Genomic DNA, 12,384 nt, shown 5'->3' on the forward strand with positions numbered 1-12,384 from the left:
TTGACTAACTGAAAGTTACCGCCAAAATTGTTTAAAATGATTAAAGCTTTTTTATAGAAATGATTGTTTAGAAACTAGCAGCCTACAGGCTTTATCTTGCCTGCAACTGTGTTTTGTTTGACCTATGTGAATTTTAAATATGCACATAAAAATTAATTGCCAAGTTAAAAGATGGGATATTTCACTAACTATCTGAACCTCTGGATGGTTGTTGATATGACAACTGTGCCAAGCCCGCATTTTTACACGCTAGCAATAGTATGGGGCTGCACTGTCTCAGTTCACAAGGCCCCCACATACCTTCATCTGATCTGCTTGACATGTGCAGGCATTTGAGTTTTTGACCCTGACCCCCTGGTTCACACCCTCAGTGTAGCGATGTTTTGGAATGATTTGTAAGTGAATGAAGCAGGCCTGCAGAACCTGTCTCATCTTAAACAGGCAGCCACTATGCAGTCCCAGGCTTATTACAATAAGCTTAGGAGTTCATTAAATATTTTTTCCTAACAGGATTGTGAAACTTTCATTCTGCTTGATAAAGTATCACTGAATATGTTAGTGGTTTAAGGAATTAGAAACTAGTTAAACTAGGTATGGTGTCTCAAGAACGCATGTTTTTTTAATCAGTTTCTCCAAGCAAATAGGAAGCAGATTATTATAATCTAGTTAATTATGAGATAGTTATAAGTAGTTGTGGTGGTGTAGGAGATGTTAAAGGTAAGAAATAGCAAGAAGCTGGAGAGGTGAAGTTTGGGGACTCCCTACCACTTTGAAAGCTCGTGACGCTTTCACATTGTGGTGCTGGAGAAGACTTTTGAGAGTCCTTTGGACTGCAAGGAGATCAAACCAGTCAATTCTAAAGGAAATCACCCTGAATATTCATCGGAAGGACTGATGCTGAAGCTGAAGCTCCAGAACTTTAGCCACCTGATGCAAAGAGCCAACTCACTGGAAAAGACCCTGATGCTGGGAAAGATTGAGGACAGGAGGAGAAGAAGGCAGGAGAGGATGAAATGGTTACATAGCATCACCAACTCAATGGATATGAACTTGAGCAAACTGTGGAAGATACTGGAGGACAGGGAAGCCTGGCATGCTGCAGTCCGTAGTGTGACAAAGGGTCGGACATGACTTAAGGACTGAAGAACTACCACCGCCACTGAGTTCTTACTTTCTGCGTGGTAGGGTGTCTCAATCTCTTTAAATGCTACATGAGATCCAGGGAACTTCTCCCTAAGGAAAGCATAAAATCTTACATGAAAAGTCCTGGGATTATCACATCACTGGTTGTCCATGAACCCCAGGTTAAGAATTTCTACTCCAGCAGAACACAGATTACAGTACTTATGAATATACATACATATACATACACAATTCACTCATTTGACATATGACTGAAAATTGACTATGTACAAGGGAAAATGATTGGTGCCTAATTTATAACGTTGAACCTAATGGAGGGCAAATCTAATAAGGAGGCAGAAATTAAATCAGCAGGCAAACATGTATTTGCAGTTTGTGTTAATAGTATGAAAGATACTGACTTGACAATATATAACAGAAAGAACTAATTGGGGGTTAGAGAAAGCCTGAGAAGTGACATTCAAATTAAGACCTGCAGTTTTTAGTGTAGTGACAAGTTTGGGAATCTGTTGCAGGCACTGGGGAGAGAAATGGAAAAGTCAGGAACAAAGAGAACAACACAGAACCTATCCCCAGATGTGGAAATCGCAGTTTGGAAACAAAAAGAAGGGAGTGCACAAATGCGATGAACGTCGTTGAAGACAGACAAGGACTCAACACTAGACAATGGACTAAGTGACAGATAATCTTGAGTGATTCAGTAGAAGTTGACAGGGACAGAGGCAAATCTCAGTGCATTAAAAAGGGATGAAGTAGATGGTGCACAGGCAGCTTACAAAGAAACTTAAACATGAAGGACTTGGGGAAAGTGGTCTGGCAGCTAGAGTATTACTGACGCAATTAAGTAGACATCGGATAAAGGACTGTATTATTTTGTAAAATGGGAAATGCTGGAACATCTGTGAATCCTGAGGGGTAAGATTTAGTAGAGAATGAGAGGTTGAAGACTCAGGGAGGGAGACTGAGTGAAGTGTTCAAGAAGCCAGGGGTTAATAGATAGGATCATAAAAGTAGATGATGGTGCAGATGAAAACAGATTTGAAGATTTGGTGATGGTAACATCAGGTTTCCACGTAGACATTTAATTTGTTAAGATATTAGGTTTTTCCAACCGAGAGGAGGGGCGTCAGAGATCTGAGTAGCGTGAAGGAGGCTAAAATATTTCTGTGGAAAATGAAAGACAAAACTGAGAAACATTAAAATTTCTGGACCATGCTGGCACTTCTTGAAGTTAGCGATTATGTCTTCAAAGTGCTTTGATTTTTATGAGTTTTTTTTCTTAGTCATGTGTTGCTATACTGTGTATATTAATGCCATATTTGTAGGTATAGATATTTTCTATCTATAGACATACGTTAAGACAAATGAAGACTATCACAGAAAAATGACTATATACAAAGTACAAAGAAGACAGGGGTTAAATAAGCTAGAATATTAATTTTTAATGTTTAAGCCAGGGAAAGCTGAACAATTTTTGCTTTTTTTTTTTTTTTAAAGCAGAAAGCAAGCTGTCTAAATTTGAGCCATATTTCTCATTAAATTATATGATGGTTATATAAGATACATATTTGTAAGATGCATGGGAACAGCAGCATTAGAATCTAAAGTACTTTTTATAATGTAAGCTTCAGGGCAGAGACCTTTGTTTTTATTTATTGATATAGCCTCAACACCTAAAATGGCACCAGATTTTTGCTTTAAGATGATGGCAGTTAAAAGCCAAAATAGTACATTGAAATTGATCTATAACCATGATATTTATCAATTTACCATGATGACTTATTTGTTTCAGAGCTGTTTATGAAGAGATTGATGTTCATCCCCACAAAGGAGCTCAAAGTCACAGTAATTGTTGAGGTAAAGACTTCAACTCACACACCTTACATCCCACATGATTTTAGTGTAACTGTCACTTTCTACATTTATTATTTATGTTCTGTAAGGGCCATCTCAGTCTGACACTTTGATGAGTGAAGTTATTACACAAGTTCCTATGTCACTCAAATTGTAATGATCAATGAGACAGATTCTTTGTGACCATGTTAGCTAAAAATTATAAATCTTGGGAATGCAGAAATCGGTTTATGATATAAAAATATTAATGCTAACAAAAACAGCTGATCAATAAAAAAATTCTTAGCAATAGAATCAGATTTGTATTCTATGTACAGTTAATACTTGGTGACTGGGACTGGTAGAACCCATTTATTGTTATTCTAGGTTGGTCTGGATTCTGTTGCTTTACTAATCATTCCATTTATTTACTAATAAATGCACACAGCCACCAGTAACCTATTAACCATGTTTATTCCCTTCACACTTGCCATGTGGAAGCAGTACATTCCCACCTTTCCTCTACTTGACTGTGGCTGTCTACTTATCAAGGACTGGGGAAAGGGGAAAGGATGGAGATAATTGACTCTTCTTTTTACTCCAGGTGGAAATGGATGACCAGTTCACTAGCAGCATTATGGGTGCCAGTTTTCCAAAAGGTGGACCCTGTCCAGCTTTGAGACCCACAAGTTAGACCTTCCAAAACATCAAAACCACAGTGGAACATTTTTCCTTTGCATTAATGAGGTTTAAACAGAAGAGTCACAGTTGGGTTCCTGACAGCAGCTTAAGCTTTATCTCAGAAGAACTTGGTTGTAACATATATTCCCTTAAAACTTAGGCAGAACAAAAATTCATGGTACTGAGGCCAACCAGGTTAAATGTAGCACCTTATGTTTTCACAGGCCTTCCTACATTTATAATCATCACAAGAGATGGGGTAAGAGTAGATGAAGACTGTTTCAGTACAAAATAATTGTTAATAAGTGAAAGCCTGATATGGAAAAACTGTATGATTCAGGAAGAATACTTGAGTGCCTTTATTTACCTAAAGTTGAATGTAAAAGTCAATTTGCACTTCTTTATAAATAACACTCTTATTTAGAATTATAAGTTGTGAAAGCTTTGATGATTGTAGTTCAACTGTATTTCAGGTTTACCCTAAGAGGTCACTGGATTCTACATTGGTTGCCTTTAAATACAATTCTTTATAACACTAAATGGTTGTTTTTGTCTTTTTGGAAGAAAGTCTATTGGAAAACATTCAGGATAACTTGTACTTTCCTTTGTCACAAATTATAATGACAAATGAATTACTATTAAAACAGTTCAAGAACTTTTTCTTTTTTTTCAGAAGAACTTCTAATGTTAGTAAATCCTCACAATCCCACTTATGATTTAAAATCTGGGGACTTGGAATTATCACAAGAAACGTTGGAAGCCTACTAGATATACTTAATGCATTTTATTTAAATTTCATGGTAGCAGACTTTCAAAGTACTTATTTAGTACTCTGAATGTAAAATAGCCCTAGATTTTAAAGGGGAAATACAGTCAGATTTGAAGTCAAAATGTAGTCTTTGGGTAAGCTGTTAGGGCTCAGTGATTACTCTTTTGTTTTGAGCTTTTAGAATAGTGACTATTCGTAATGAAAATAACCAACTATTTGAGAAATAATAATAAATTTTATTGCTACAAGTACGAAGTGCTGATAACCTAAAGGGGAGCTGAATCAAGTTTCTGCTAACATACATGGTTTGAACTGTCGTACATTTTAAGTAGGATAAATGAGTTGGGAAGAAAAGAACCATCCGTACATAACATTTAAAACAGAAGGCTTCATATTAGTTTAAATACTTCTCTAAGAAGACAAGGTACATGACTTTTTAAAAATCACAAATTTGAAGCAGGACTTAGTTGCTGATTTGAATTATAGCCTGGGACTGGCAACGTATGCCCCTCCTTTGCTTCAAAAAAAGTGTAAGAAAGAGTGATGAGATCAACATTCACCATTCTTGGATCTTCAGCAAATTCAGGATCTATGTAGAAAAATACTGGCATATCTACTTCCTCTTGTGGATTAAGCCTTTGTTCTTCAAAGCAGAAGCACTAAAAGTTATAGAAAAGTATTCATTAATTAGTATTTCTATTCTGCTACCTAGAATAGAAACTGTGCTTCATTTATTGGCTTTAATAAGCATACTGTTAATTATAATCTTTAAATTCTATGATAGGATAACAGCATCTTTCATCTCTGATTGAGTTTTGCTTTTAAAGATAGAGAATCAGCAAATTCTTCTAATCTTAAAAAAACTGATATCCATATAGTTTGGCTGTCAACCTCTGCATAATTATTATAAGCAATGAAAAAAATAGTTTGAATTTTAAAATAAATGAACTTTCAAAAATTTATATCTTCTAAAAAAACACTGCAGTAAATTTAGTACCAATCTCATGTACTTTTATCACATTCTGTAACATTTGCATTCAGTTATACCTGTATTTTATTGAAGTACTGTCCAGCTTCAAACGGTACAACATTGTATGTAGAAATTCCGATTACTGGTTTGTCAGTAGGATTCTTAGCTTTATAAAACGCCAGTGCTGTCTCTCCTGGCACTACCTGTTTTAAGGAAAATACACATTATCAACACTTTAAATCTTACAAATCTGCACTCCATACTAAATTAGTATTTTCATTTCAGACCATAATGCCTAATCTAATTTTAAGAGTCAGCAAAATAAATTGAAGATCAAGAACATTTGATCTTCAAATGTTACTTGCATGTCAGTGGAGAACCATTGCTCTACACATACATTACGGATTGTTCTCTTATATGTCTGAAGTCTTGAAGTGATAAGCTGCAGATGAGTTATTTAAAATGTGTCCAAGAACAGCCAAGTCTTCTTAATTCTTAACACTTACCCTGAATATTATATAAACTGACTAAAGATTCTGTTTAGAAAAAGGCTTCCGTTCTCTTGGTGACTCAGACGATAAAGAATCTGCCTACAGTGCAGGAGACCTGGATTCAATCCCTGGGTTGGAAAGATCCCCTAGAGAAAGAAATGGCTACCCACTCTAGTATTCTTGCTTGGAGAATTCCATGGACAGAGCACGGTAGCGGGCTACATACAGTCCACGGGGTTGCAAAGAGTTGGACATGACTGAGCAACTTTCACTTCACTTTTTAGAGAACGTTACCAACCTTAAACTTAGTTTATAACCAGAGTAAATTATATGTATGACCAAAATAAAACAACTAAATAGAAATTTTATTTAGCCAAAAAGCACTAATACTTTTGAGAGAAAATAATGGATAAAATAAATCGCAAGCTTTAAAGTATTTGGACACTGACTAGTGTCCAAAGGATGCTGTCACATGTACCAGATTAGCCACTAATACCTTGTATACTACTGTGTGACTGGAATTAATACTCAGAACCACAATCTTTAACACCCTCAATCACTGAAGAGATTCAGTCAGGATTACTAACCCGGGAAAGCACTAACATTCATAGAGTTTTCCAATAAGAGTTACAATTAAACTTTTCTGGTTATTCCTCAGTTCATGAGGTAATTTCAGTTAAATCTTCTAGGCAAGATGTTAGGCAACTTTTAAGGTGCATAGTCTTTCTGAGCTAGAATATAACTTTTTAGTATGATTACTTCAAAAATCCTTAAATTTATTTTAAGAGATAGGGATGCTGCTGCTGCTATGTCACTTCAGTAGTGTCCGACTCTGCGACCCCATAGACAGCAGCCCACCAGGGGATTCTCGTCCCTGGGATTCTCCAGGCAAGAACACTGGAGTGGGTTGCCATTTCCTTCTCCAATGCATGAAAGTGAAAAGTGAAAGTGAAGTTGCTCAATTGTTTCTGACCCTAGCGACCCCATGGTCTGCAGCCTACCAGGCTCCTCCATCCATGGGATTTTCCAGGCAAGAGTACTGGAGTGGGGTGCCATTGCCTTCTCCGAGAGAGAGGGATATTTTGATGTAAACCAGTAAACTACTTTCCAGCGTAACCAATGTTTTCCAACAGTTTCTTATATCATCTCTACCTGGGGTAAATAAGTTTAAGTGTTAGTCACTCAGTTGTGTCTGACTCTTTGAAACCCCAGTGACTGTAGCCCGCCAGGCTCCTCTGTTCATGGGATTCTCCAGGCAAGAAAGAATACTGGAGTGGGTAGCCATTCCCTTACAGGGGATCTTCTCAACCCAGGGATCAAGCCCAGGTCTCCCGCATTGCAGACATATTTTTTACTGTCTGACACACCAGGACAGCTGTTCCTACTCTCAAGATTGGTGACCAGAGAACTTTTTAGTGAACTCTTAATATGATTCTAATAAAAATAGGACATTTTCCATTGGTCCAAAGTAACTTTTATTATGACGCCATGTAACTTAAAAAGAATACCTTGTTACATTAGGTGTAGTGCACTGTCAAAAAGTAGTCTGTGGAAATAAAAGAATTACAGTAATGGAATGTGTCAGTATTCTGAAATTAAGTTCAGATGAATGTTTCCTAAATTGTGAAACAGTAAGTGATGAAAGAATCAATCTTTAAATTGGAAAAAGCAATCTTTTAAACATTGCTTTAAGTACTTACATATATTTCTGTTTGCTGAGGTCTAAAGTTCCACTGGAGACTTGCATGCACATCTGCATTAAAGGTGATTTTAATGATGCGATCCTTAACAGGTACCATGTTTTCAATCTGGTCTGACGCATGACCTGCTACTGCTGATCCTCCAAGTCCAGTAGTCTAGGAAAAGATAACAAGGCATAATATGCTAAACAAAAGTACAGTAGTTTTAGGTGCTGATGACCTATTTACTGGATGAAACAAAATTTTAAAAACAATAATCCAGTAGCAGCAAGGTTTATATACTATCACTGACCTGATTTGACCACTTTTTGGGTGTCAAGGGTCTATGTATGTTAAAGTCATATTTTTCTGTAATTACCTGGTTGTAAAAATGATCAAAAATGAATCATCTGAAAGAGAATGGACTCTCCACTGATAACAGAGCTCTGAATTTTTAGCTGAACTTTTCATTAAACATCTTTCTCCTTATTGCTAGTATTTCATAATAACTATTATGAATAGAAATAAAATATACCCACAATGCTGTCATTTCAATAAAACTAATTCCATTTTCCACATTCTTATCTGGTCCTTTTCTGTATCATAACTTTTAGTGGACAGATTAGTTTGTAAACTCACTTCTACAGTCTGCTCTCCTCAAGCATCGTTAAGTATTTTGCCATGTTGGTAAAATGTTTCTGTAAATGTTTTCTGTATTTTTTAGTACTGTACAGCTTTTATATAGGTATCATCAGTTAATCAGAGAACCTCTTTGGTCACTCAGTGGACTAATCATAAGGCATCAGGATAATCTGTATCTGACACTTCTTGTCTATCTTCATTGCCATTACTTATTTCCTTATCAGAGATGCTTAAAAAAAAATCCTTACTTCCAGGGTCATCATTCTTCTGATGCTTGAGGTTGCCAGAACTGTGGTCTCCGGATAATTAATCTGTTACTATACTGGGAAAAAAATACCAAATTTGAGGCTATGGAAGACTCCCAGCAAAATACAGTACTACTACCTTAGCTTGTTAAACAAGTCAATCAGCTTCACTAAACTGCCACACATTATGAAACTACATTATAACCCTACGAGACACATCAGAGGGCAAGCCTTTATTTACCCTTGTTTAATCAGAGGGCAAGCCTATTCTTCTGTTCAAGAAGGCTACGTTTTAAGATGTAACTTGTTTCTGAACATCCTGAGTCACTTGAATGTTTTCTTTCTGACGGTCTCTGAATACAGTCTTCAAATTAGTGTGATGATTTGCAAAATTAAACAATAGAAAAAGGCCCTGAAAAGAAAATGTCCTGTGCTCCAGTCTAGTTCTGTCACTAAGTAGCTCCAAAAACTCAATTTTACTTTCTTTGGGCTACACTTTCTATACTCATAAAATGAGCTTGGTGTATGAAGTCGTTTACATAATCCCTTATTTTTGGCTCTAAAGTTCTGTGATTCCAAAAATTAAAAGACGTTCTTTTGGAAATGTCACTACTGAACATCCAACTGTGATTTAAGTTTAGGATTGCAAACCACAATAGATTTTTACTTTCCTGCCCCGCACTTTCATCCATGTGAATGACATCTGTCGTTCATTTCAGTTTGCGGCAGGGTTTCATTGGCACTAATGACACTTTGGATAGGATAATTCTTTGTTTTTCTGGCGGGGGTGAGGGATGGGTCTGTTCTCTGCTCTGCCCACTAGGCAGCACGCTCCCCCTTCACCTCCCAGGTTGTGGCAACTAAAATGTCTTCAGATATTGTTAAATATTCCCTGGAAAATAAAATCACCCACCCACCGCCCCCTGCCCATGCCCTGTGGTTGGGGAGATCTACACTAGATGTTTTGGATTCAGTTCTGTTTATGATTTCATCAATGGTAGTTTGGGGATTTATGCTTGGTCCAGGCTAGCTTGTGATGAACATTAACTCACATTCTACACTCATCCTCCAGCAATCAAGCCACTCCCCCTTCCCATATAAGTGCTAATATTCAGTTCAGTTCAGTCGCTCAGTCGTGTCTGACTCTTTGCGACCCCATGAATCGCAGCACGCCAGGCCTCCCTGTCCATCACCAACTCCTGGAGTTCACTGAGACTCCCGTCCATCAAGTCAGTGATGCCATCCAGCCATCTCATCCTCTGTCGTCCCCTTCTCCTCCTGCCCCCAACCTCTCCCAGCATCAGAGTCTTTTCCAATGAGTTTAAGAGACTAAAAAGTTCTTTAGATTCCAGTTTCATTATTATTGGCGATTCCGATGTACAACAAAGTTTGGGAATCAGCTATTACTCACTTAGTGAATGAACCCAAAGTGTAGCTCTCATTCATGGCACGGTTTTAAAACAGAAATTCCTGGACCCTACCCAGGTCTCCTAATCAGAATCTCTGGGGTAGGGAAGCCCTGATATGTTTAAGAAGCTCCATGGGTGACCTAATGCCCAAAGCAGCAAACTACTGCTTAAGAACTTAGCAAAACATGGATATGTAACAGGTGAAGTAGCCCTGTGCCTGCGGTTCTCAAACATTAAGTCTGCATCACAATCTGCTATGGAACTTATTACAATACACATTGCTGGGCCCCAGAGTTCCTGATTACCCAGTTCTGGAGTTGGATCCAACAACCTGTACTCAAGTTCCCCTCTCAGGTAATGATGCTGTTGCACTGGAGTTTCTGATCTAAAAGGGAGCTCGGAGGAAGGACATTACAGTTACATATTAACAAACGGGAAAAGCCTCGAAGTCCTAAGTCATCTATACAAAGTCCTAAATCACAGTAGTTTGTACAGATAAAAAGCTACTCCCAGTTTAAGCATAAGTAGGAAGCAACTCCCGTTTCCAGGGTTAGCCTTTGCACAGAACCTGTATGTGTTTCACAGAGGGAAAGTATGAACATAAATTACATTTTAAAAGCAGGCAGGCGTGTGAGCAGCAGGAGATGGCTGGATACATGAGTGTACGCTGCAGACCTTTCGGGTGTCAGCTCTGAGAGCAGGGAATTTCACTCGGCAGTGGGGTCCGGGCAAGAACACAAGAGCTCGAGTTGGACCGGCAGCTCTGTCACTAGCTTTCCTGATGAACTTCAAGGCCCGTTTTCCTCTGGGACAGTCCTCCACCGGGGCCCGCGGAGCCTCGAGGTCTAGGGAGCCGCCCCAGCCCTCCGCCCCTCCAGAAGGGCCGCCCGGCGGGCCGCGCCAGCCCTACCTGGCAGTAGAGCCGGTAAAGGGGCACGGCGGCGTAGGACGCGCCCAGCATGCCCACCGCCGCCGCGGCCATGTAGGTGAGGACCGTCTTGTTCCGCCGCCGCCAGTCCTCCTCCTGCGAGCGCGTGTAGGGGTTCGTGCTCTTCGGCCGCCGAGCCGGCTGCTCCGCCGGGCTCGGGCGCCTCCATGTCCCAAGCCGCCTCAGTCCCTGCTCAGTACCCGCCGGCCCGCTCCTCCCCGGCCGGAGACACGGCTCTGCCCTCTCAGCAGCCCGGGTTGGGCGCCCAAGGTGGCTCCAAGACCACCCGCAGAAAACGACGCGTCTCCAAGCCGGACGCCAGAGCCCTCCCATGACGCCCGGAAAGCGCGTCCGCCCGTCAGGGGCAAGGGGGCGGATCTCGCGAGGCCTCCTCGGTCTCGCGAGCTCTGGGTTGAGCCCGCCGCTGCCTAGGCTACGGCTCTCAGGTAGCCGCTTTTGCGGTAGGGCTACGGAGGCCCGGTGGCCGGGTAAGTTCGCGATTTTGTTATTAACTGTTCCTCCCACTTCGCTTTCCTCCAGTATTTGTTTAACTTACTTTCAGGAAAACGCCTCGCGCTCCTCCGCGTGCACTCCATCATCACATGGCTTGTGTCCCTGAAATTTCCAGCCCCCAGCAGGCTTTGTCTCGCCCTGGCGGCTGCCCGCGGCCGTGTCCCGCGCGGGCCCTTGGTGGCCGGTCCGCTATCGGTGTCCTGGGTTTGGGCTCAAGAATTACCTCTCCCAGGAAGCCTTCCTGTGTCAACCACAGCCCACTTGGACCCTCGCACACCTTTATTTTCTCAGCTCCTGCGAATTGGCTTCTGTTGGTCTCGTGTCCCTTAACCACTTGCCCAGTGAAAATTAACCAGTTCTGGGACGGGAGAGACGTCGTCAGACTGGTTTTTGAGAGGATGGTGACCGGGATGTGAGGATCATTTAAGGAGGGGTTGAAGGGAATGGACTGCTTATCTTGAAAAATAAACGCAGGGGGGATATAATAGCTTTTTTTCAGTTGTCCTGCAGACCAAGCTGGGGCGGACTGCATAGCCGATTTTGCCGTAATGAAAGGAAGCATCCTGCAAGCAACTATTAGAGATCAGATTCCGAGGTTACACAGGTCTAGATTCATACCCGGGTCCTCACTATGGCCTTGTGTCGTTAGTCCAGTTATTTGACCTGTTTAAAACTTAGCGGCCTTACTTGTAAAATAAAAATCGTAACAGTATATATGAAGATACTTTATTGCTAATGTCCAGAGTAGTTATAATTATACCCATTTTGTGGATGAAAAAACTGAAATCCTGAGAAGTTAAATGACTTCAAATCATTCAACATTTTATTTATTGTACTACTGTGGGCCAGACATCGTTCTACCTACTGGGGCTACAGCACAGAGAAAGTCAAAGAAGATCAGTTATAGAATGTGTCCTTTTACTGAAGGGACTCAGGAGGAAGGCAAGTAACAGATACACAAGAGTTTCAGATAACAATCAGTACAGTGTGATTGAAAGTCAAGAGGAGGGGCACTAAAGAAAGGTCTATTTGAGCTTAGTCCAGGGTGATGATAAGGAGCAACCTACGAATGACAATTCTA

General features: G+C 40.3%; 3 protein-coding genes across 11 annotated transcripts in view; 2 read left to right on the top strand and 1 right to left on the bottom strand.

The window, feature by feature from the left end:
* The window catches only part of TOM1L1 (target of myb1 like 1 membrane trafficking protein), a 62,064-nt gene extending 57,867 nt beyond the window's left edge, over positions 1-4,197 (top strand). For both annotated transcript variants that reach the window (XM_061389998.1, XM_061389999.1), the window contains exons 15-16: positions 2,936-3,000; positions 3,581-4,197. In XM_061389998.1, coding sequence (XP_061245982.1) covers positions 2,936-2,999 — 64 coding nt within the window. In that variant the 3' untranslated portion in view covers position 3,000; positions 3,581-4,197. The remainder of the gene's footprint in view (positions 1-2,935; positions 3,001-3,580) is intronic.
* A 444-nt stretch (positions 4,198-4,641) lies between these two features.
* LOC133231636 (cytochrome c oxidase assembly protein COX11, mitochondrial) lies at positions 4,642-11,173 on the bottom strand. Its single transcript, XM_061390001.1, has 4 exons — positions 10,773-11,173; positions 7,588-7,743; positions 5,474-5,599; positions 4,642-5,085 (listed from the first exon to the last, which is right to left on the bottom strand). Exons 1-4 carry the CDS (start codon positions 11,121-11,123, stop codon positions 4,870-4,872), a joined length of 849 nt encoding a protein of 282 aa, XP_061245985.1. The 5' UTR covers positions 11,124-11,173; the 3' UTR covers positions 4,642-4,869.
* Positions 11,174-11,189: 16 nt separating this feature from the next.
* STXBP4 (syntaxin binding protein 4) overlaps positions 11,190-12,384 on the top strand; it is a 254,199-nt gene continuing 253,004 nt past the window's right edge. For 7 of the 8 annotated variants that reach the window (XR_009731174.1, XM_061389991.1, XM_061389993.1 and 4 more), the window contains exon 1: positions 11,190-11,278. The gene's annotated coding sequence lies outside the window, so the exon portion shown is untranslated. The remainder of the gene's footprint in view (positions 11,279-12,384) is intronic. The other variant, XM_061389997.1, reaches the window with a different exon arrangement.

Source organism: Bos javanicus, chromosome 19 (genome assembly GCF_032452875.1).
Source record: "Bos javanicus breed banteng chromosome 19, ARS-OSU_banteng_1.0, whole genome shotgun sequence".
Lineage (NCBI taxonomy): Eukaryota > Metazoa > Chordata > Mammalia > Artiodactyla > Bovidae > Bos > Bos javanicus.

Bases quoted from the DNA above. Each gene is read 5' to 3' on its own strand.
- LOC133231636 (XM_061390001.1), bottom strand. From the start codon at position 11,123: ATGGGAGGGCTCTGGCGTCCGGCTTGGAGACGCGTCGTTTTCTGCGGG. The intron at 7,744-10,772 runs GTAGGGCTGGCG...ATCTTTTCCTAG, and splicing joins TTTACCGGCTCTACTGCCAG to ACTACTGGACTTGGAGGATC. The intron at 5,086-5,473 runs GTATAACTGAAT...TATAACTTTTAG, and splicing joins AGTACTTCAATAAAATACAG to TGCTTCTGCTTTGAAGAACA.